Source organism: Dendrobates tinctorius, unplaced genomic scaffold (genome assembly GCF_039654945.1).
Source record: "Dendrobates tinctorius isolate UK_male_01 unplaced genomic scaffold, ASM3965494v1 ptg000043l, whole genome shotgun sequence".
Classification (NCBI taxonomy): domain Eukaryota; kingdom Metazoa; phylum Chordata; class Amphibia; order Anura; family Dendrobatidae; genus Dendrobates; species Dendrobates tinctorius.
Window position 1 is genome coordinate 32,169,996 of NW_027361711.1, and position 22,753 is coordinate 32,192,748.

The following is a 22,753-nucleotide window of genomic DNA, read 5'->3' on the forward strand; positions in this document are numbered from 1 at the left end:
AACACCCATACTGTCTTCTGGTGATGATCAAAAATAAAGACCTTTAGAGTAATGAACATTTACAGCAATTTTGTACTTTGTACGTGTGGCCAAATAATCCTGAACTAAAACTCACCTGAATATTCACTATGGTACCAAATTTGCTGAAGTGCTCGTTCAATTTGGTAATGTTATTTAGATCCTGAGGAATTTTCCGGACTTCAAGTTTGGTATTTGTGTACTGGATCTTCTTCCCAAAACCTAGCTTGTTAAGGTTGTTGTTTCCCTGCCTGGAACAGAGAAACGATATAGTATTTTGTAGAGCTGTATGAACAAACTATGGTTGCTCATACACAACAATAAGGAAACAATGACTGCTGCCCTCTCAGTTCTCAGCCAGGGTCGACCAATTCTGAATTTGGACCAGAATGCGGTTCATAATATACATAGGCTTGTCAGATTCAACTTTTCATAAGACACTGGTGCCCACAATGAGATGTGATCAGAAAATAACAAACTAGCTGAGCAATATAGACTACTAATAATTAAAAAAACCAAGCTTTTGTGTCCTTACTTGTCCATCCAGGGTTTCTTTGCAAACGGCCCATCATTATTATTATTTCCAAGTGCTCTTTTCCTTTCCGGTTCAACCACCACTCTGTTGAGGTTACTATTTACAGGTGTAGAAGGTGGTGGCTCCGTTTGGATGACAATATTAGCAGCTAGACATAAAATAAAAATAAATGAGTTAACATCCAAAAATTCTACAAAACTAGTAATAATGGCTAACATTCAGGGAAAAAAACAATATTTAAGAGGATTTCTCTAGCATCTTTCAAGTGTACACTGGAAAACAAGAAACGCTGGTGATGCAACATTGAACGGTGCCTGCGAGGTCTTGTGAATGGCCATCAGGTATCATGTACCTATCCTACTTAACACAAAGTTACGACTACACGAGACTTGGCTGATACAGGTCTATGCACAATCACCTTTAAACAGAATTTCTAACAGATTTATTCATTTTTTGTGCATTTTTCTTTTTTTAAATGCTACACCATTTACAGTCTCAACATGATCCATGAGGCTGACCACTAACCTCTCGGTGCAGTGTCCATTTCACAAGATGTCAGCCCAATTAAATTTGGCCTCTGTGTCTGTGTCCGTGTGAAGAACTGCCGGTATCCAGGCCTGCCAGTGTTTGTAAGACTAGGTGCTTCAGGATTGTACCCATCAGGCTCATATGTATCTAGGATAAAATGTAAAGACATATTTTAAACTGCACTGGCCAACAACTATCATTTAGAGATACCAATTGATGAAATGAACAAATTATTAAATGTAAACATGAGAGAGAATTTCCACATAAGTTAAATCAGCCTAGCCTAAACAATCACCTTATTCAAGGGCACCTGTAGTAGGATGAACCCTCCTACGCAGTCTAAATGGGCATGTAGGTCATAGGAAGAAGAATATAGTGATACATTGATATCTGCAATCTAATGCCAGAGAAATCCACATTTTTATTGTATGTAAATGAGCTGTTAAGATCTATGGCTCAGAATGATCCCATGACAATCTGTCTCCAGAGCGTGTTTTAAATGAAAGTGTGACATGTAATGACTGACACTTTGCTCTCATGCATGGCACATATGCTGACCCACATCTCTACAGTGAGATAAGAACCAAAACAGGAGATAACATTGTATTTAGACAAAGTTCACTTCTGCTGCACTAACACATTTGCACTGCAGTCGTTGTCTTAGTACTTCAACTTCCATCTCGCAGGCAGCTAGTGTGGAGGGAGGGGCAGTACAGCAGAGCTGACATTACTGAAAATGTGCTTGCAACGAGACAAGGTTCAACTCTGCTGTACTATGTAGGTTGGAATGAGGCACCACTCTGCAGCAGACTTGAGGGCACTATGAGAAGACAAGTGCTGCTGCAAATGTGTTTGTAATAACACAAAGTTCACTTCTGCTGTACTGTGTTAGTGCTGATCTGACTGCAGACCTGCGATTCTGAGCACAAAGTGTCAGTCATTACATATCGCACACTGGTAAAGCCCCCTTTCATTTAAAATAAGTTCTGCAGGTAGATTCTCTGGAAGATTAGGGTCCGACCCATAGATGTTAAAAAGCACATTTATACATACAAACAAAAAAAACTACGGAAAACGTAGATTTCTTTGAAATACTACATCGGATCACAGATCTCACTTTGTTCACCTTTCTATGACCTACATGCCCATGCAGGCGATTTGAGTGTTGAGCCTACAGACAGATTCCCTTTAATAGCCGCCGGGGTCTAAAGCCACATGGTGGATTAGTTGGACAGGCTTCTCCCTGTCTGCTGACAGGTCTCTGCCTATATGTATACGTAGGCAGGGACCTGTCAATCAGGGGAAGTGGGTAGGGAGAAGCAGCTGGGGACCTCCCTGCTGAACTAGTTTCTCTCTGGGGTTTAGGGCCCTAGCGACTATTAAAAGTACATTTTTATCCGAAACGCTGTAGCGCTTCAGGGTCAAACATATATGGCTGAGATCATACAGCCAGTGCCTGATACTTGCTACACATGGATTGGGTAGCATACATCAGGTGTCAACTTCTCTTTAAATAGCAGATATATAAGGATTTAAAAAGGAGTACTACAATTGAATAAGAGCAGTTCATCCCAATCTTAATAATGATGTGGGTACAAGTTATGACAGCCCAAGTAAAATTTAATATTATACTCCAAGTCTAAAGTGAAAAATGAAGCATTGAGAGAGGTACAGATATTCTGATCACAAACAGAGGGGTGGTGAGAAGCTATGCTTACGTTCAGAAACGGAGTAGAGTAAATTCTGAGGAGGTAATGGAGGAGGGAGCCTTCCTCCTACGGGTGCAAGACTGGGCACAGTACTTGTTCCTGGCTGTTCACGGTTATTTACAAAGTCTGAATGCGTCATTGGTATCCCTGCATGTTTGGAAGTAAAAAATATATTTATTTTTTTATATTTCGGGGTAATTGTCCCCCAGCACCAAGAAGTGAAGATGGCTTTAAGGTGCAATGATATACTGCGCTGCTGTAGGTATAATTCAAGGAACTTTATTGGTGCCTATGCGTTTCCTGATGCCCTGATGAAGTGAGCTGGGACAGCTCAGGAAACGCGTAGGCACCAATAAAGTTCCTTGAATTATACCTACAGCAGCGCAGTGTATCATTGCACCTTAAAGCCATCTTCACTTACAAGTCTTTGGACCCTGTGCAGACTGCAGCAGCTGTTTCATGCGTTTGTAGGTATTGTGACCGAAGTTTCACAACCCTATCAGGTGAGTCTCTCCTTGCCTCACCATTACAATTGTGTTTTAAAGGTTTCACACAGTGGATGCGCCCTGTTTTGCTTCTTTTATTTACCAGCACCAAGAAAGCATAGACATGGCTATGTCAGCACTAAGTAGGGAAAAGGTTACAAAACTTGTGCAAAAGTCATCAGGAGCACTTGCCACTGGCAAAGCAAGTTTCAACTCTCAGTTATCAGAGGATTTGGAAAATAAAAGCAGTGACCTAATGGGTTGCAATGAACAATTACTCCACTTGGATTTTGCGCCAAATTCTATACAGCTCTCCCAATGTGTCTTTTGATGTGTGTGGGTAGAGATATATATATATATATATATATATATATATATATATACACACACACACACATACATACACAGTATATATATTCTTTTTTTTTTCTAGACATAGGATACTTACTTGGAGCAGGATGGACAACAGGAGGGGGCTGGGTCATAGGTCGCGGCACTGGCATTCTCATATTATGAGCTGGAGCAGGTATCGGGTGCATCAGAATGCTAGGTGGAGGAAGCCCAGGGGGAGGAGGGAAGGGAATCATGCTAGGCAATGACACCTCATCAACTATTAAAGGGTCATTTCCGTGATCATATTGACAGAGGTCGCCAAGAACACAGTATCCTCGTTCTGTATTAAAGATAGAAAGAAAAAAATTACGTATAAAAGGTTTAGAAGTAAAAATGTTTTCTTTAAGAATAATTCCTTTACCAAGGTGAAAATAACATTCCCATCAAATAAGTGCCCTACAGAACTGATATTCAGAATGCATCTATTGTAGGTATACAATGGTGCCACTATCTTGAATATTTGAAGCTTACAAGCACGTAGCAAGGGTTACATCAAGAAATATCCATGTACTGCCTTTCAGTTAGAACACTAGTAAGATACAGAAACTTCTGTTCATGTAATCACACCCCGCTGAAGTGGTGACCATACGCCCAAGATAGCTGTCCACCATGCAGCTCTCATCTCCAAATCCACCACACACACACACACACGAAGCTTGGTGTGGCTCAGAGTTCATTTGTTTTCAATGGGGGGAGGGAATAGAGGCCGTGTGAGACACCTCGGTCAGTATCTTATTTCCCATGGAAACCAAAAGATCAGGCATGGAAATTCAACATGTCTGATCCCTCTTCTCTGACATGTATTGGTGGGGATGAGTCAAGGCGCCTCACATACGCATGATGACCAGTCTCACTAAAATCTGCAAATTTAGTTTACTTTTCTCTAAAGTGAATGAAGGTCTTAAACTTGAACCTGGGTCATAAAGATAGCAGATTGACATCTGGAGATTAAATATACACTGCTCACAACAATAAAGGGAACACTAAAATACTGCATCCTAGATATTACTAAATGAAATATTCCAGTTGCAAATCTTTATTCATTACATAATGGGATGTGTTGAGAACAAAAAATATAAAAATGATCAACATAAATCAAGCTTAATATCCAATGGAGGTCTGGATTTGGAATGACACTGAAAATCAAAGTGGAAATTCAAATTACAGACTGATCCAACTTCAGTGCAAATGCCTCAAGACAAGGAAATCATGCTCCGTAGCGTGTGTGGCCTCCACGTGCCTGTATGACCTCCCTACAACGCCTGGGCATGGTAATGATGAGGGGGCGGATGTTCTCCTGAGGGATCTCCTCTCAGACCTGGACTAATGCATCCGCCAACTCCTGGAAGTCTGTGGTGCAATGTGACGTTGGTGGATGGAGCGAGACATGATGTCTCAGATGTGCTCAATCGGATTCAGGTCTGGGGAACGGGCGGGCCAGTCCATAGCTTCATTGCCTTCATCTTGCAGGAACTGCTGACACACTCCAGTCACATGAGGTCTGGCATTGTCATGCATCAGAAGGAACCCAGGGCCAACCGCACCAGCATATGGTCTCACAAGGGGTCTGAGGATCTCATCTCGGTACCTAATGGCAGTCAGGCTACCTCTGTGCGACCCTCCAAAGAAATGCCACCCCACACCATTACTGACCCACTGCCAAACCGGTCATGCTGAAGGATGTTGCAGGCAGCAGATCGCTCTCCACAGTCTCTCTAGACTCTGTCACATGTGCTCAGTGTGAACCCACTCATCTATGAAGAGCATAGGGCGCCAGTGGCAAATTTGCCAATCCTGGTGTTCTCTGGCAAATGCTAAGCGTCCTGCACGGTGTTGGGCTGTGAGCACAACCCCCATCTGTGGACGTCGGACCCTCAGACCATCCTCATGGAGTCTGTTTCTAACCATTTGTGCAGACACATGCACAGTTGTGGCTTGCTGGAGGTCATTTTGCAGGGCTCTGGCAGTGCTCCTCCTGTTCCTCCTTGCACAAAGGCGGAGGTAGCGGTCCCCTCCATGTCTCCTGTGTACTGGCCTGTCTCCTGGTAGCGCCTCCAGCCTATGGACACTACGCTGACAGACACAGCAAACCTTCTTGCCACAGCTCGCATTGATGTGCCATCCTGGATGAGCTGCACTACCTGAGCCACTTGTGTGGGTTGTAGAGTCCATCTCATGCTATTACGAGTGTGAAAGCACAACCAACATTCAAAAGCGAAAAATACATCACCCAGAAAGCATTGGTACTGAGATGTGGTCTGTGGTCCCCACCTGCAGAACCACTCCTTTATTGAGGGTGTCTTGATAATTGCCAATAATTTCCATCTGTTGTCTATTCCATTTGCACAACAGCATGTGTAATTGATTGTCAATCAGTGTTGCTTCCTAAGTGGACAGTTTGATTTCACAGAAGTTTGATTTACTTGGAGTTATATTCTGTTTAAGTGTTCCCTTTATTTTTTTGAGCAGTGTATTTTAGGCTGGTTTTACACAACCATGTTTTGCAGTCCGTACTTTGACAGCAATGCATGGACTTGGCCCAGAGTCTCCTGATACAAACGCGGCAACCTCAAATCCCAAGTTTGTGTCAGGAGACCCGTAGCCAGTTTGTGCTTTGTGGACAGAGTATGGACCACAAAACAGATGTGTGAAACCAGCCACTGGTCCAGGTTCAACCTTCCATTCTCAGTTACAGATTTAGAAGACCTTTTAAACATTTTGTGAAGATGTGTGCACGTAGACCTAGGCATACAAGGCAAATATCAGCTAACATCTTCTACTTCTAGATAAATCTAGAAGTGCTGGGTCTGACTTTTTGGCTTTACATTTCATAAAGGTGCTCTGAGTGTGAAATACTTTATGGGCAGGGGAGTAAAATCTGCTTTTTTTCCCCCAATTAATTTCTTACCATCATAATCTCTGCAGCGTCGTTTCGGGGGTGGATTTCTAGTAAATGAATTGGGAGGGGTGTGGTTGTTATAGTAATTAGACCATATTTCTGTTGTGCTCTCGGGGTGGTGAGCAGGTGCGATGACAGTCACAGTGCTGGGTACAGCCTGCCCACCAGAGGAATACTGCGGCTCGGTGGAGATGCTCGCTGGCTGGGAAGCAGGAGTGTAAGAAGATTCTACATCACTCCTTTCAGACTCAAACTTCGTCCTCTCTCGGTGATCTAAAAAAAAAATAATTTGTCTTAAGTTTATTTGCTCAACTTTCATTTGTGAAGTTTGCATACAAATACCAAAAGTTTCTTCCCAAAGAGATATGCAACAACCCAGCTGGAAATGATGTCCGACAGGGGCAAATTTGCTGAACATCTCATGCACATACAGCTGCAACAACTGCACTTTATGGCAATAAAGTATTAAGTATTCCTATACGTAGATACAAGCCTAAAAAAAAAAAAAAAAGTAGAGTTGGTGGTTCTTGTATATATTACAGCTCATAAAAAACTCTGGCATTTTGTAAAGCTTCCATTCACACAGTGTTACTCGATTCTTGGTAAGGCTGGTAGCACACATCTGTGTTTCTCAGTTTAAGTACGGACCACAATGTTTGGACTGGTCGTGGGTCTCCTGAACTGAATTCAATGGTCACAAATGCCCATGAAGCTGTTGAGTTCTGGTCAAGAGCCCTCTGGCCGGTTCAGACACCAGGGTCAATATATAGACTATGACACCAGCCTAAAATGCATTAAACAAGCACAAATAAGCTCAAAGAAAGAAACAAAACCCATACGTATAAACATATAAAAAAAAATATTTCATCAAAGGTTCAAGCACATTATAAAAGAACAACTGGCATAATACTACTGAGTATATAGAGAAGCTACCAAGTCATGGTCCACACTCCTGGACAAGCATAAGAAACCAGGGCAGAAAAGGAAGATTTTCCTGGAAAGATTGATAACATACAGCAGAAATAAAAACATATCTGAATGATACATTACTTCTCCATGCAACCACTTGGGTGACTTGATTCATTTGCAGGTAAGACCAGCCAAACCTGGAGAACCAGTGGTCCATTGGAGCCAAGCTGGCATAGAAGAGTGAGATGCTGCGTTTTCCGACACTGGCAGCGTAGTATCACTCTTCAATCTCTCAGCAATATCTCACGCCTATGAAAATGCACGCATTTGCTGGAATACACTAGTGAATAAATTAGACAAACTAGGTTATATTTGGCCAAACTCCCCAAGCTGAAGCTCAGAGTAAAGGGGACTTAATTGCTGTAAAAGCAGAGGCACTCCTTCACATTAAGTGGGGAAACATAACACCGGAACCAACTAGTAAGCAAGGGTATGAGTTTTAATTTTTTTAATAAAAGATGCCGGCATACCCCTATCACTTTTTTACAATGTTAATCTTTTGTGAAGGACTTATTGTCAACAGAAGGATGGACTGAGTAATTGTTTTAGCAGTTTCACGGCTTTCAATGCCTGAAGCGGTTAAAAGAAGTTACAGAAAGATGGAACCTATGCACAGAAAATGGTTTTGACATTGCAGAGTTTCATTTTTGGATTTCTTTTAGCGCATTTTCAGCCGGCTTGCAAGCAGAATCATCCAGAAAAAATGTTGTGTGCACATACCCCAAGAAACAGAGTGCACCCACCACATAAATGAAAGAAAGCTACGTGGAATGTAAAATACCAGAGCGTTAATGACTAGCTGGGTTTCTTTTGGTGAAGGTTTTGTCTCCTGTATTTCTAAATACTGAAAGGGCAGATCTACGGACTGCCTGCACAAACTTTTTTTTTTTTTTTTTTTTGTGCGTTTCCTATAGCAGAGTACCAGTTTTCATTTATTCGATCGTCCATGACAGCACCACCTGAGAGAGGGGATCCGCCCTTCAGGAACAGGAAACCTACAGATACAAAAGGACAGGGTTCACTACAGATCGTCCGTCATGGATCGTCCGGAAATTCCCAGGCCGGCTGACCGACCCAGGTGGGGGGGGGTCTTCCTACCTCAGTCAGTGCGGGGTCCCTGGACGTGCCACGGTGGGGCCGGGCAGGTCTCCACATCAGTGTGTGGAGCAAGGATCGTCTCCATAGTGCCAGCACCGGTAGGTAAGTATTCCCCGGGCCCTTCCTGGTGCGTTCCCCCGATGTCCGGTCTTCGTTGCAGCCCCGGTCCTGCATTTAGGGCCCAGCCAGCGGAGCATGGCGGAGCGCGGGAGGCTGAAGGCATACCGGGCCGGGGGGCGCCGTGCCAGCTGCCTATCGCAAGTTCCTGCATGCTCATTTGAGTGGCAGAAGTGACGCGGCGGTAGAGCGGGGCCGGCAACGCCGAAACCAGAAGTCGGGTGCCAGACGGCCTTTTCATATGCGCCGCGGGAGCGTGGCTGTTCTGGGTCGCGTGCAGGGGCTGGGGGAGAGGGTGGCCGGAGCGCAGAGCGGGGAGGTCACAGGGAGGGTCCCAGGTGGGAGGTGCCCTTGGCCAGAACCCTGCTGACCCGGATTTCTGGGGGAGGCAATATAAGACAAGCTGGGACGCTGCTGGGGTGCTTCTGAAGGCCCATTGCAGCGATGGATACGACAGAAGCCCCCATAGACCAGCAGCACTAGGTGCAGGAGCACCCACACCCGCAGAGACAGGCCTCAGTGAAGCCTCATACAAGCTCCCAGCTGAACAAGGACGAACGAGCGGGCAGAGCCGCACAAGTTCCTCCAGGCTGAAGGATTCAGCTGCCTCCCTCCATAATCCGGTACCTGCTTCTACTGCTTGGGTAAGAGATCTCCGTGAAAGTACCCTGATGCAGTGTTCCCTTGTTTCTTTTTCACAGGGGAAGAAAAGCTCTGCTAAACAGAAACATAGGGAATGTGCCCTCTGTAGTTGCCCCTTGCCAGATGCACACCCTAAAAAGTTGTGTCAGCCGTGCGTGCGACAGACGGTAGAGTTCAAAAAGGGAACAATAGTCCATGGCTAGACTGGCAGGCCCTTACACTCTCCACCGTTTATACAGGTAGCGGAAGAAACTCCTGACTTCACCACAAGCCTGAGGGAAATAATCAGGACAGAGATGAAAGACTCCCTAAAGTCCCTATCACAAGGGGAATCTTCTAGGAGAAGCTAGTTTTTCGGGTTCAGAGTCCTCGGCCGCCCCTAGGAAGGACGAAGATTCCTCAGAGCCCTCTGCCTCTTCTTCATCTTCTTCGGAGGAAGACTCTAGCCGTTTCTGCTTCCCCTTAGACCAAATGGACAGGCTAGTCAAAGCAGTAAGGTCCACCATGGGGGTAGCGGACACAAAACCGGAACTCAGCGCAGGATCTGATGTTCGGCGGCCTAGATCCAAGGAAGCGCAGGGCCTTCCCGCTAAATAACAAAGTCCAGAGCCTGATAGACAGAGAATGGAAGAGGCCTGAAAAAAGGAGCACCTTACCACCGGCCTTCAAGGGACAAGGCCCCTAAGCTTGACGCAGCAGTAGCCAAAGCTTCCAACAAATCCTCCATACCTTTTGACGACATGGCCTCCTTAAAAGATCCGTTGGACAAAAAAGCAGACTCACTTCTAAAAGGAACATGGGAGATGTCAGCTGGCGCTCTAAGACCAGCAGTAGCTGCTACTTGCACAGCCAGATCCACGATGGTCTGGCTAGATCAGCTTGATTCTCAGCTGAAAGATGGAACCTCGAGAGCATCCATCCGGAAGATCCTGCCGATCATTCAAATTGCTGCTTCCTTTTTAGCCGATGCTTCGGCGGATTCGGCAAGGATGGCGGCCAGGACCTCAGGGTTATCGAATGCAGCTCGAATGGCTCTCTGGTTGAAGTGTTGGCCGGGGGACATCCAGGCCAGATCCTGACTGTTCCATTCCGTGTGAGGGAGAATAGCTATTCGGTCCATTGCTGGACGAACTTTTAGAAAAAGCCGGGGATGATAAAAAGAAATTTCCCAGTCTGACGAACCCTTCTTATAGACGTCCCTTCACCAGGAAAGGGTATTTCCGTAGATGATCATCCAGAGATCAAGGCAGATGGGATGAAAAAAGAAAAGGTACAGGATTTATGTTTGGAGGAGGGGGGCACCAGGAAGGACCAGGACCAGCGCGTGAAGCTAAAAAGCCACCCCAATGACTAGCTGCTCCGGTAGGAGGGAGGCTAGCCGCCTTCTACCCGGCCTGGTCGCTAATTTCCAGTAGCAACTGGATCCTGGGGTTGATAGCCTTGGAACTACGGCTAGAAATTTCCCATGTCCTCCAAAACAGATTTAAGGTTACCCCACTCAGATCTTCCCCATCAGAACAGGCTGCCCTGGAGGCAGAGATTCATGACCTACGCCGCAAAAAGGTCCTGACAGAGGTGCCGGAGGCGGAAAGGGGAAAAGGTTTCTACTCCTAGTCCGTAAGCCAGACGGCTCCCTCAGGACTATAATTAATCTTAAAGCCCTCAACGAGTTTCTGGTCGTACGTCCGTTCAAAATGGAAACAATCAATTCCACAATAAAATTGCTGTTTGAAAATTGCTTTATGGTGGTGTTAGATTTAAAAGACGCCTACTACCATACACCCATTCATGCAGCTCATCAGCGTTTCCTCAGAGTGGCGGTTCAGTTAGATGGGTCAGTTCAACATCTCCCAGTGGCCCTCCCCTTTTGTGTGGCAGTCGCTCCCTGGGTATTTACTAAGGTTATAGCCGAGGTTATGGCCCATCTGCGTGAATCACATTCTGGTGGTCTCCTACCTGGATGACTTCCTTATTATAGGCAAAACAGCAGAACATTGTTTGGAGCAATTACAAAATGTCTGCTCTAGAGCAATTAGGATGGCTGCTAAACATCAAAAAATCTTGATTGCAGCCAATGAAAGTCCAGCAATTCTTAGGCCCAATATTGGATTCCGAGAAGCAGGAATGCCGTCTGCCTCCTGAAAAGTTAGTTCACCTACGCTATCTGGTCCTGAACGCTCCCAATAACCCCACCATGTCCCTCAGGAAAGCTATGTCCCTTCTAGGCTCTCTCTCATCCTGTATCCCCGTGGTCCGGTAGGGCCCAGTTTCATACAAGGAAACTACAGGGCGAGGTTTTATTACATCAGAGTCCTTGGGGGTTACCTAGAGGGCCAGCTAACTTTGTCCTGGAACACGAGGGAGTCCCTAGAGTTGTGGTTAGAAAGGAATAACTTATCCAGAGGGGTACCCTGGGAGTATAACATAACCCGCATAGTCACCACAGACGCAAGCCCTTCCGGTTGGGGGGCTCATATAGGTGAGATTTTGGTCCAGGGCCTATGGGAGCATCATCAGGTAGAAATTTCCTCTAACCTGAAAGAACGGACAGCGGTGGAGCAGGAAGCTAAAAAGCTCCTTGTGCATCTGCAGGGTCATCACGTACGAGTGTTCTCCGACAATCAGGTCACCGTGGCTTATATCAATCACCAAGGCGGGACTCGTTCCAGACCCCTGATGAATGTAGCAGAGCGTTTGTTCCGACTAGCAGAGCAGCATTTTCTATCTTTAACAGCTCTACATATAACAGGAAGAGAAAACACCATGGCAGATTTCTTAATCCGCAATCTGCTAAAACAAGGGGAATGGGCCCTAAAAACCTCCATCTTCGACCTGATTGTACAGAAGTGGGGGCAACCAGAGGTGGATCTCTTCCCCACCAAGGAGAACAGGAAAGTGAGGCAATTCTGCTCACTGAATCCCAGAGAAGACCCTCTGGCGGTAGACGCTTTTCTGATAAAGTGGGACTTCAGGCTAGCATATGCTTTCCCTCCCCTGTCTCTACTACCCCTGGTGATGAGAAAAATCAGAAAAGACAGGGCGAGGACTATAGTGATCGCTCCATTTTGGCCCAGGAGGGCATGGTTCTCATGCCTCAGGACCATGTCTCTGTCCGATCTGTGGGTTCTTCCAGACATCCCAGATCTCCTATGCCAGGGCCCAGTTTACCATCCTCAGGTGGCTGGCCTACATCTGACGGCGTGGATTTTCAACGGTCACTGCTAAAAGATAAAGGTTTCTCCCCAGACTTGATTAACACCCTACTTAAAAGTAGAAAAATCATTACAACCAAAATTTACGTTAGAATCTGGAAAAGATTCCTTCAAAACTCAGGGGTAGTTGCTGGACAATCAGCACCAATAGTTCAAATCTTAGAATTCCTACAAAAAAGTCTGGACATGGGGCTCTCCACCAGTACCCTTAAAGTGCAAGTATCAGCCTTGGGGGCCCTTTTTAGCTGCAACATCGTTGGTAAATACTGGGTCAGTAGGTTCATTAAGGCGGCAAGTAGATCCAGACCAGTAGTAAAGGATAGGTTCATGCCGTGGGACTTGAACCTAGTCCTCACGGCTATGACAGAGGTTCCATTTAAACCTCATCAGCCTCCATAAAAAACCTGTCCCTCAAAGTAGCCTTCCTTTTAGCACTAACGTCAGCTCGTAGAGTAAGTGACATCCAGGCGTCATCTAGGCTTCCTCCTTATATACAATTCAGAGACGATAGGGTAATACTTAGGCCCGATCCAGCATACTTGCCTAAGGTGGTTTCTAGTTTTCATAGGACGCAGGAAACAGTCCTTCCATTCTTCCTCCCTAATCCAGTTAATGGGAAGGAAAAGAAACTACACACCCTAGATGTCAGGAGATATCTCCTAGAATACCTGGCAGTTACTGATCCCTGGAAGAAGGATAATGCCTTGTTTGTCTCCCATCAAGGCGCTAGAAAGGGTCTTAGAGCATCAAAAAGAGGGATTTTGGGTTCTTACCGTAAAATCTCTTTCTTGGAGCCTTCATTGGGGGACACAGATGACCATGGGTGTATGCTGCTGCTGCTAGGAGGCTGACACTATGCAAAACAAGAAGCTTAGCTCCTCCCCGGCAGTATACACCCACCGACAGGCACCAAGCACCTCAGTTGGTGAAAAAAGCAGTAGGAGAAGCAACCAAAACCATAAACATAAGTACCAACTCAACAAGGGACTCTCAGACCCAACACGGTACTAATTAAACAGGGCGGGTGCTGTGTCCCCCAATGAAGGCTCCAAGAAAGAGATTTTACGGTAAGAACCCAAAATCCCTCTATCGCCTTATTGGGGGACACAGATGACCATGGGACGTTCCAAAGCAGTCCCGAGGGTGGGAACAGCAATAAAGGAACGAAATAAGGAAGGGCTTAGGTCAGTCGATGCGCCACCGCCGCCTGCAGCACCTTCCTACCAAGAGCTGCATCAGACGAGGCCTGGGTATGAACCCTGTAGAACCTCGCGAAGGTGTGCAAAGATGACCAGGTGGCGGCTCTGCAAAGTTGTAAGGCCGAAGCCTGGTGTCGCACAGCCCAAGAAGCCCCTACAGCTCGGGTGGAGTGGGCTTTCACCCCCGGAGGAGGCCGTTTCTCCTGAAGACGATAGGCTTCCAGGATGGTAGACTGAATCCAACGAGCAATTGTGGACTTGGAGGCCGGAAGACCTTTCCGGCGACCCTCAGAAATGACCAACAAGGAATCAGATTGGCGAAAGGAAGCGGTCCTGGCAAGGTAAACACGCAAGGCTCTCACTACATCCAGTTTATGGAGCGACTTTTCCAGAGGATGAGCAGGCGCAGGACAAAATGATGGAAGGATGATATCTTCGTTAATGTGAAAGGGGGATACCACTTTCGGAAGGAAAGAAGGAACTGGCCTGAGAACAACCTTATCTTGGTGGAGGATAAGGTAAGGAGAACGACAGGATAAGGCCGCCAGCTCAGAAACTCTCCTGATGGAAGTAATGGCGATCAGAAAAGCCACCTTCCATGAAAGAAAAGACAGAGGGATGTCCTGAATCGGCTCGAACGGCGCCTTCTGGAGAGCGCCAAGAACAAGATTGAGATCCCATGGATCTATCGGAGAACGATGAGGAGGAGCCTCATGGGCGACTCCTTGGAGAAAGGTCTTCACTTGCGGTAAGGAAGCCAGATCCGTCTGGAAGAGGATTGCTAGGGCAGATACCTGGCCTTTGAGAGTACTGAGGGATAGGCCCGCATCCAAGTCGGATTGGAGGAAACCAAGAATGGAAGGAATTGAGAACGATAGTGGAAAAACATCGTTTTCGTCACACCAGCGAAAAAAGGCCTTCCAGTACCTATGGTAAATGTGGGAAGAAGCAGGCTTCCGAGCCTTAATCAAGGTCTGAATGACCCGGTTGGAAAACCCTGATTCCTTCAGAATCGCGGCCTCAACGGCCATGCCGTTAAACTGAGAGATTGAGAACTCTGGTGGTAAAGGGGGCCTTGCGAGAGAAGATCTGGACGGTCTGGAAGCCTCCAGGGGACGTCCGTGAGCATGTTCACCAGATCCGCGTACCAAGGTCGTCTCGGCCAGTCTGGAGCCACTAAGATGACCGGGATGCCCTCTGACTATCTTTTTGACCACTCTTGGGATTAGGGCAAGCGGAGGGAACAGGTAAGGTAGGTGGAACTGGGACCACGGGATTACTAGGGCGTCGTAACCGACGGCTAATGGATCCCTGGACCTGGCTACAAAGTGAGGAACCTTGTTGTTCATCCGAGAGGCCATGAGATCGACGTCCGGGGTGCCCCAGCGCTGGCATATCTGACTGAAGACTGTGGGATGAAGGGACCATTCGCCTGACGCTAGCCCTTGGCGACTCAAGAAGTCGGCTGCCCAGTTTTCCACCTCTGGAATGTGAACGACGGAAATCGCCGGCACGTGACGCTCTGCCCAACGAAGTATCCTTGCCACTTCCGACATCACCTGCCTGCTGCGAGTACCGCCCTGGTGGTTTATGTACGCCACAGCCGTGGCGTTGTCTGGCTGAATGCGGACCGGCTTGCCTGCTAGAAGATGCTGCCAACGAAGGAGAGCGAGGAAGATTGCCCTGATCTCCAGAAGGTTGATGGGCAGAAGAGTCTCCTGGGCATTCCAACGCCCTTGGGCTGTTCTCTGACAGTAGACCGCCCCCCATCCTAGGAGACTGGCATCGGTGGTGATGACCTGCCACCGAGGCGGGAGAAAGGATCTTCCGCGGAGAAATGACGTCGACAACGTCCACCAAGTTAGCGATTGTTTGACTCTGAGCGGAAGAAGAATGGGGCGATCCAGAGAAAACGAGGTCTTGTCCCAGACTGACAGGAGGAACAGCTGGAGAGGGCGAGAGTGGAATTGTGCAAATGGCACTGCTTCCATAGAGGCCACCATCCTCCCCAGGACTCTCATGCAGGACCGAAGGGACATGACCTTCGAGCGCCGAAGGGACTGTATCCCCTTGCGAAGGGTTGAAAACTTGTCCCTCGGTAAGAACACTCGGGCCAGATTCGTATCGAACTCCATGCCCAAAAAGGTCAGTCGCTGGGTAGGGCACAGAGTGGACTTGTCCTTGTTGACTATCCATCCCAGGCGTCCGAGGGCATCCAAGGTTATGTGAAGGCTGTGAAGACAGTCTTGTCGGGACGAGCCCTTGATCAGAAGATCGTCCAGGTAAGGGATGATAAGGATCCCTCTGGATCGAAGGATGGCCATGACTGTTGCCATCACCTTCGTGAAGACACGAGGGGCGGAGGCTAGGCCGAAGGGAAGGGCCGCGAACTGATAATGGTTGTTCTGAATCGCAAAGCGGAGGTATCTCTGATGCTGGCAAGAAATGGGGATGTGGAGGTAGGCATCCTGTATATCCACCGAGCAAAGAAACTCTCCGGGCTCCATTGAGGCTATTACCGAACGCAGAGACTCAATCTTGAAATGGCGGATCTTCACGTGGCGATTGAGCCGTTTGAGGTCCAAAATTGGGCGAAGTGAGCAGTCCTTTTTTGGGACTACAAAGAGATTCGAGTAGAACCCTAAAAACCGCTCGTTTGTAGGAACGGGAACGATGACCCCGGCGGAAAGGAGAGGAGACGGCCTGAAGGAACCCTGGAACCTGTGATCGCTGTTTTGGGGATCGGGACAGACAGAAACGACTGTTTGGGAGGGAAGAAAACTCGATTTTGTATCCGGACGTGATGATTTCCCTGACCCAAGCGTCGTCGACAACGGATAGCCACGCGTCCTTGAAAAAGGAAAGTCTGCCTCCCACCCTGGAAAGCTTTCCAGGTGGGGGTGACCCGTCACTTAGATGAAAACCTTCCGGATCGAGCGCCTGAGGACCTGGAAGGCTGACCCCTGGATCTCCAGCGAGGGGCTGGCTTATACGATGGCTTTCTCCGGTCATTGGAAGCAGTGTTACGGTCCTGCTGGGATGAACCGTCTGTGGGAGAGAAGGGGCGAAAGGACCTAAAAGGCCGAGAAGCCCTCTTGTTAAAGAACCTCTTAGGACGGGACTGAGGAAGGGAAGTGCTCTTTCCACCCGTGGCATCCGAGATTAACTGATCCAGCTTGGCGCCAAAGAGCCTAGTGCCGTGAAATGCCAGGTTGGTGAGTGACTTCTTTGAGGTAGTATCCGGATTCCAAGACTTCAACCAAAGAATGCGGCGTATTGCCACAATGTTGCTGTTAGCTCTAGCAACGCACCCTGCCGCGTCCAAGGAGGCGGCCAGAAGGTACTTGCCTGCGTGATTAATTTGGTCTGCTAAATCTGCCAGCTCGTCTTGAGGAGCTGCCGCTGAAACGCCCCTGCGCAGAATTTTTGCCCAAGCCGAAATGGCTTTCGCCACCCAAGCGGAAGCGAAGATAGGGCATAGGGATGCACCGGAAGCCACAAAGATAGACTTAGCCAACGACTCTATTTGCCTGTCTCATGGGTCCTTGAGAGAAGCTCCGTCCGGAAGGGAAAGGAAATACGAGAAACTGGTGGATCTACCTCGGGAGCTTTGGTCCATTTCGTGACTAGCTCCGCATCAAAGGGATAAAGTACATCTAAGTACTTGCGGCCTGAGAAACGTTTCTCAGGATGTTGCCAGTGGTTGGCTAAGGAAGTGTCGAAATCCTTATTAGGGAAGGTTCGAGATGGAGGCCTTGCCTTCTTAAGGGAAACAGAGCATTCCTGAGGGGGGGCCTTATCCGCCTTAATCTTGAGTGTTTGGTATATAGCCAATATGAGACTATCTACCATCTCCCGAGTTCTAGCTATGTCTTCCGCCTCCGAGTCTGATCCAGATAGTGAATCCTCGTCTGACCCCGGATCGTCTGCCGATGAGGGGGACAAGGAGCGTAGCCTGAGAGAAGCAGAGGGACCCTGCGAACCGGAGGAAGAGCCAGACAGGACCCGCTTCCTAGAGCCCCGACTTGGTCTGTCCGTCTGAGGGCCACGGTCCGGTGCTGGCGACTCACCATGCGAGGCGGTCGGTGCACAGGTGACAGCAGATAACTGAGGTAACCGCTCTAAGACCTGGACCAGCGATTGAGACACCTTTGTCAGCTCAGAAACTGACTGAGACATCGCCACGGCCCACTCCGGGGGTGGGGTGGTCTCCGCCCGGGGTTCGGAGTGCTCCTGAGGGGCCGACATGGTGGAAGGGCTGCAGGAGAGGCAGAGGGGAGACGACTGACCCGAAGCCCACTTCTTTTTACAGCGCGCGCAGGTGTAGTGAGTAGCGGTGGGTCTGGAGCAGAAGGCCCTTGCGGGGTTGTGCATAAGTCTCAGTGGCAGAAAAAACACAGCCTGAGGAAACTGCGGGGGGGGAGCTAAGTTAGGTGCCAGGGATAGCGTCTAGCCTACCGAGGATCAGAAGCGATGTGTCCCCCAGGCGAGGTCCGGAGAGAAGGAGGAAGAACATCGGCAATCCAGGAAGAAACGCTGGCGGTGGGCGGGACTAAGCCACCGCACGGCGCGATTGGCTGAGACCCCAGAGGGGAGGGGGACGGCCAAAGACAGTGACAGGGCTGAAGTGAAAGCAGCCCTGAGATAGGCTGAAAAAGCGCGCGCAGGGAGAGGGAGGAACTTTTGAAAATGAAAGTGACAGTGCTCCCTCACTTTCACTAGCGACGGCGCGCCCGGGCTTGAAAGCGCTTCCTCCCTGTAGCTTGCTGATGGAGGGAGCACCGACGGAGGAAGCGCCCCCCCCCCCCCGGACCCCCCCCCGCGACAAGAGGGACGCACGCCTGTCAGAGCGCTGGTTCAAGGGGCGGGAAATTCAAAAGGAGGAGAGGTACTCTGCTGTCCTAGACTGGCATGTGAGCGCAGGGCTGCAGGGAACATTCAGAAAAACATACCTGATGTCCCTGAAGAGGCTGACCACAGGGGCCCGCGATAGAACGCAGGTCGCTGGGAGAGGTGATCCTCAGTACCCGCACCGCCGTATGGTGCAGAAGACGGCTCCAATCCCCCTGTCAGGGAAACGTCACCGCTGGCGACCGCCGTCTTCCTCTCAGCCCTGTCCTTTGAGAGGGGTGAGGAGGGGAATCGGCTAGGACCGTCCATCCATGGCCCCTAGTACCCGAGGGTGATAGGGGAAGGTCCTGCCTGCGGGCCTGAGAGTTGCGATGTGGGCGATACCACATTGCTCGCTCAGCCGCATTAATAGGAAAAGCAGGATGAACTCACATCCTGTTTCCTGAGCTGTATCTGAAAAAGAAAGGGGAAGTCATTAAAAAAACACAACAAAAACCTGAAAAGAAAAGGATTAAATGCAGATCTGGGGAGATCCCGGTCCGCCTCCTACAGACACTAAGCACAAACTGAGGTGCTTGGTGCCTGTCGGTGGGTGTGTACTGCCGGGGAGGAGCTAAGTATCTTGTTTTGCATAGTGTCAGCCTCCTAGCAGCAGCAGCATACACCCGTGGTCATCTGTGTCCCCCAATAAGGCGATAAAGAAAACACACTAGCATGGTGGATTAGAGAGGCTATTTCACTAGCATACACCTCAAAAGGCAGATCGGCACCTGGGAAGCTGAGTGCGCATTCCACCAGAGCCATGGCGACCTCGTGGGCCGAAAGATCGCAAGTCTCCATTGACCAAATACGTAAGGCGGCTACTTAGTCCTCTCCGAGCACCTTTTTTTTTAGTAGTTATAGGCTAGACCTGGGTGCTTCCGCAGACCTCTCCTTTGGTGTAAGGGTGCTGCAGGCTGTAGTCCCTCCCTTAGTAGTTATTACTCTCTGTAATTCTCTCAGGTGGTGCTGTCATGGACGATCGAATAAAGTCTAGTTACTTACCGGTTAACGGTATTTTTCGGAGTCCATGACAGCACCCTTAGATTCCCGCCCCTTTTTTTTCGTTAAGTTTGGGTGTGTACTTCTTCCTCTTATATGTCCACTGGTGATAGATAGTTAAGTTGTAATAATATTGTACATAAATCATGCCATTAACCTTGGAGGTCCTCTTGTGCTCTGTAATCCAACTGATGCGTGGGAGAGGTGCCGCCCTTTAGTATCTGTAGGTTTCCTGTTCCTGAAGGGCGGATCCCCTCTCTCAGGTGGTGCTGTGATGGACTCCGAAAAATACCATTAACCGGTAAGTAACTAGACTTTTTCAGGCACAAGAATACAACTGTGAATCCGCTTAAAGTGCAAAATCTCCAGTAAGATGGAATTGCTCACCTGGGATAGTTGTGCTAGTCAGGCACAACAATAGATGAAATCTGGACTGGAATAACCCAAGGCTGCAGCACCGACCGTTTGCCAAAATAGCAAGGCAAGGAACCAAAGGATAATCCAGGGAGGAAGAAAAAATGCGGTTTATCTGGACGCTGCCACAAAGGATGATGATTTTTTTTCATTATTTTCTAAATGATAAAACTGTATGTTTCTAGAACGATTCGACCAAAAAAGCTGATGAAGGGGACGGAACCGCGTAGCTTAGTTACCATTAGAAAATAATAGGAAAAAAATATATATATCTTAACCTACCATCTGGCTTGACACCCTTTTGTGGCAGCACCCAGATAAACCACATTTTTTCTTCCTCCCTGGATTGATTCAGTGCCTATATTAGATTGATTTAAAGGAAATGTGTCACCTCATATTTTTGGCCTATGAGATGCAGCCACCACCAATCAGGACTTATCTACAGCATTCTGTAATGCTGTAGATAAGCCCCCGATGTAACCTGAAAGATAAGAAAAAGGAGTTAGAATATACTCACCCGGGGGTCTGGTCCGATGGGTGTCGTGGTCCTGTACGGCGACTCCCATCTTCTAGTGATGAAGTCCTCCTTCTTACTTCTGCCGCGGCTCCTGCGCAGGCATACTTTACTCTGCCCTCAACAGGGCAGATAAAGTACTGCAGTGTGCAGGCACCGGGAAAGATCAGAGAGGTCCGGCACCTGCGCACTGCAGTACTTTTCTCTGCCCTCAACAGGGAAGATAAAGTACGTCTGCGCAGGAGCCGCGGCAGATGTAAGGGAGGATGTCATCGCTAGAAGATGGGAGGCGCTGAACGGGAACACGCCCTCCCGGAGAGTATAATCTAACTCGTCTTTCTTATACTTCTTTCTTATCTTTCAGGTTACATCGGGGCTTATCTACAGCATTACAGAATGCTATAGATAAGCCCCTGATGGCTGAGGCCGCAGCCCATAGGCCAAAAATGAGGTGACAGATTCCCTTTAAAAAGTTGTAACGTTTTTGAGCAACTCCAAGCTGCGCAAAAATATTGTGTCTTTAAGAGTTCTCAAGCCAGTTTCTCTAAGCTCTGACAAAATGGATGAAACTGGGATGTGACGGGGGCACGAATGGTGGCATGACGGCACAGCTTGTCTAATTCCTGATGAGCCATGGCATGCCTTACACCAGAAATCTTACTCAGAGACTGGAGAAAGATTTCTGGTGTGGCATCGTAAGGTGCTCACCACTCGTCAGACATTCCTGATTCATTAAGGCGCATTGAGTAATTACGATGATTCTAAGCAATACAGCAGCAATATTAGGACTACTCCGCTCAGATCTCTGTAAAGTACAATGAGCAGCACAATGCCAACTAACAGGATCAGGACTGTCAGCCATTATTGGTGAAAATATCCACATGTCAACACCACATTGCAGTCACCAACAAAATGTCTCTATACTGTCAACCTAAACTTCTTCATTCTCCCTTATTTTGCAAACATGTAGAAGACGGGAGGAATGACAAAGTGTTTGAAAGTTGAAAATCTCAAATTTTAAAATTATGTTTCATATTTTATACTATAAAAAAGTCAATACTTCATTTTAAAAACATTTACTTTTTTCAATTGCTGAAAAAAATAAAAATGCAAAAAAAAAAATGGGGCGTGGAGGGGAAACGTTCCTATTAAATCACTTGCCCCCCCCCCCCCCCATCCTCACAAGAAGGGATCTTTGCTTACAAATGAAAAGCAAAAACAAATATGACAGGACACAATTCTCTGTAGCGCCAGCTTTTTAGTTTCTCTGAATATGGCCATTACCTCTGCTCCTGGCAGATTCCCGATCTCGGCTTCTTCCTCTGCTACGGCTCCTGCTCCGATTCGGAGGCCTGGTTTTGAGAGGGCTTTTGCTTCTTGTTCTCCTCCAGTCATACTTGTCCCTATGTCTGTCATAGTCCCTCCATTTGCCATCTTCCCTCTTCTTGTCTCTTGTCCTAGAAGAAGCCAAAGAAATGACACTTAGCTGGGGGTTTATCAGGAGAAATAAAAATATATACACACTAAAGGAACCTAAATACATAATGTACCCCTGTAGCTATAATTCAATTTTCTGCTGAAAACCAAATCTTTCCTATATATGCTTTTGCAGATTTCATGTACTTTTGAGATCTCAAACACATAAGTATATACAATGAGGGCTTTGTTTCTACACTGATTTCTGTGGCTGATCAGCTAGTAAACAAAATGTACAATTTCTGGCTTATGATTGTGTTTCCTTATATGCAAATTTTATTTTAGAAATTTATTAGGCTCTGGGTTACTATTTATAAGAGGAGTTCTTAATGAAAAGCCCTTTAAGTATTGCATTCTTAAAGTTTTTGGCTTCAATACAAAGTATCAACAACAGCATTTTGATTGCAAAGTCTGGTACTTAAAGAGGACATATAGGAAAACAAAGCAAGTATAATTACCTCTTAAATATGTATAACTAGGTAAATATAAAAACCTTGGCCTTTTAGGAGGAGAAACAGAAGTCAGCTAAATTTGGGGTTTTCTGCTGCCTCCCTATTTTAACAGTTGGCAGAGACTTCCTGCTCCCGAACTTGGCGATACTGCTGTGTGGGATGGAAATGTGTGCAGCAGGTAAGTGCAAAAGAGAATCTGTG

At 47.5% G+C, this 22,753-nt stretch overlaps 1 protein-coding gene across 1 annotated transcript in view; it reads right to left on the reverse strand.

Moving 5' to 3' along the window:
- RBM27 (RNA binding motif protein 27) overlaps nucleotides 1-22,753 on the reverse strand; it is a 104,992-nt gene that overhangs the window by 25,609 nt on the left and 56,630 nt on the right. The window contains exons 5-11 of the mRNA XM_073575260.1: nucleotides 21,909-22,081; nucleotides 6,577-6,840; nucleotides 3,724-3,948; nucleotides 2,800-2,937; nucleotides 1,079-1,228; nucleotides 554-701; nucleotides 116-269 (exon numbers count right to left, since the gene is read on the reverse strand). Of these exons, the coding sequence (XP_073431361.1) occupies nucleotides 116-269; nucleotides 554-701; nucleotides 1,079-1,228; nucleotides 2,800-2,937; nucleotides 3,724-3,948; nucleotides 6,577-6,840; nucleotides 21,909-22,081 (1,252 nt within the window). The remainder of the gene's footprint in view (nucleotides 1-115; nucleotides 270-553; nucleotides 702-1,078; nucleotides 1,229-2,799; nucleotides 2,938-3,723; nucleotides 3,949-6,576; nucleotides 6,841-21,908; nucleotides 22,082-22,753) is intronic.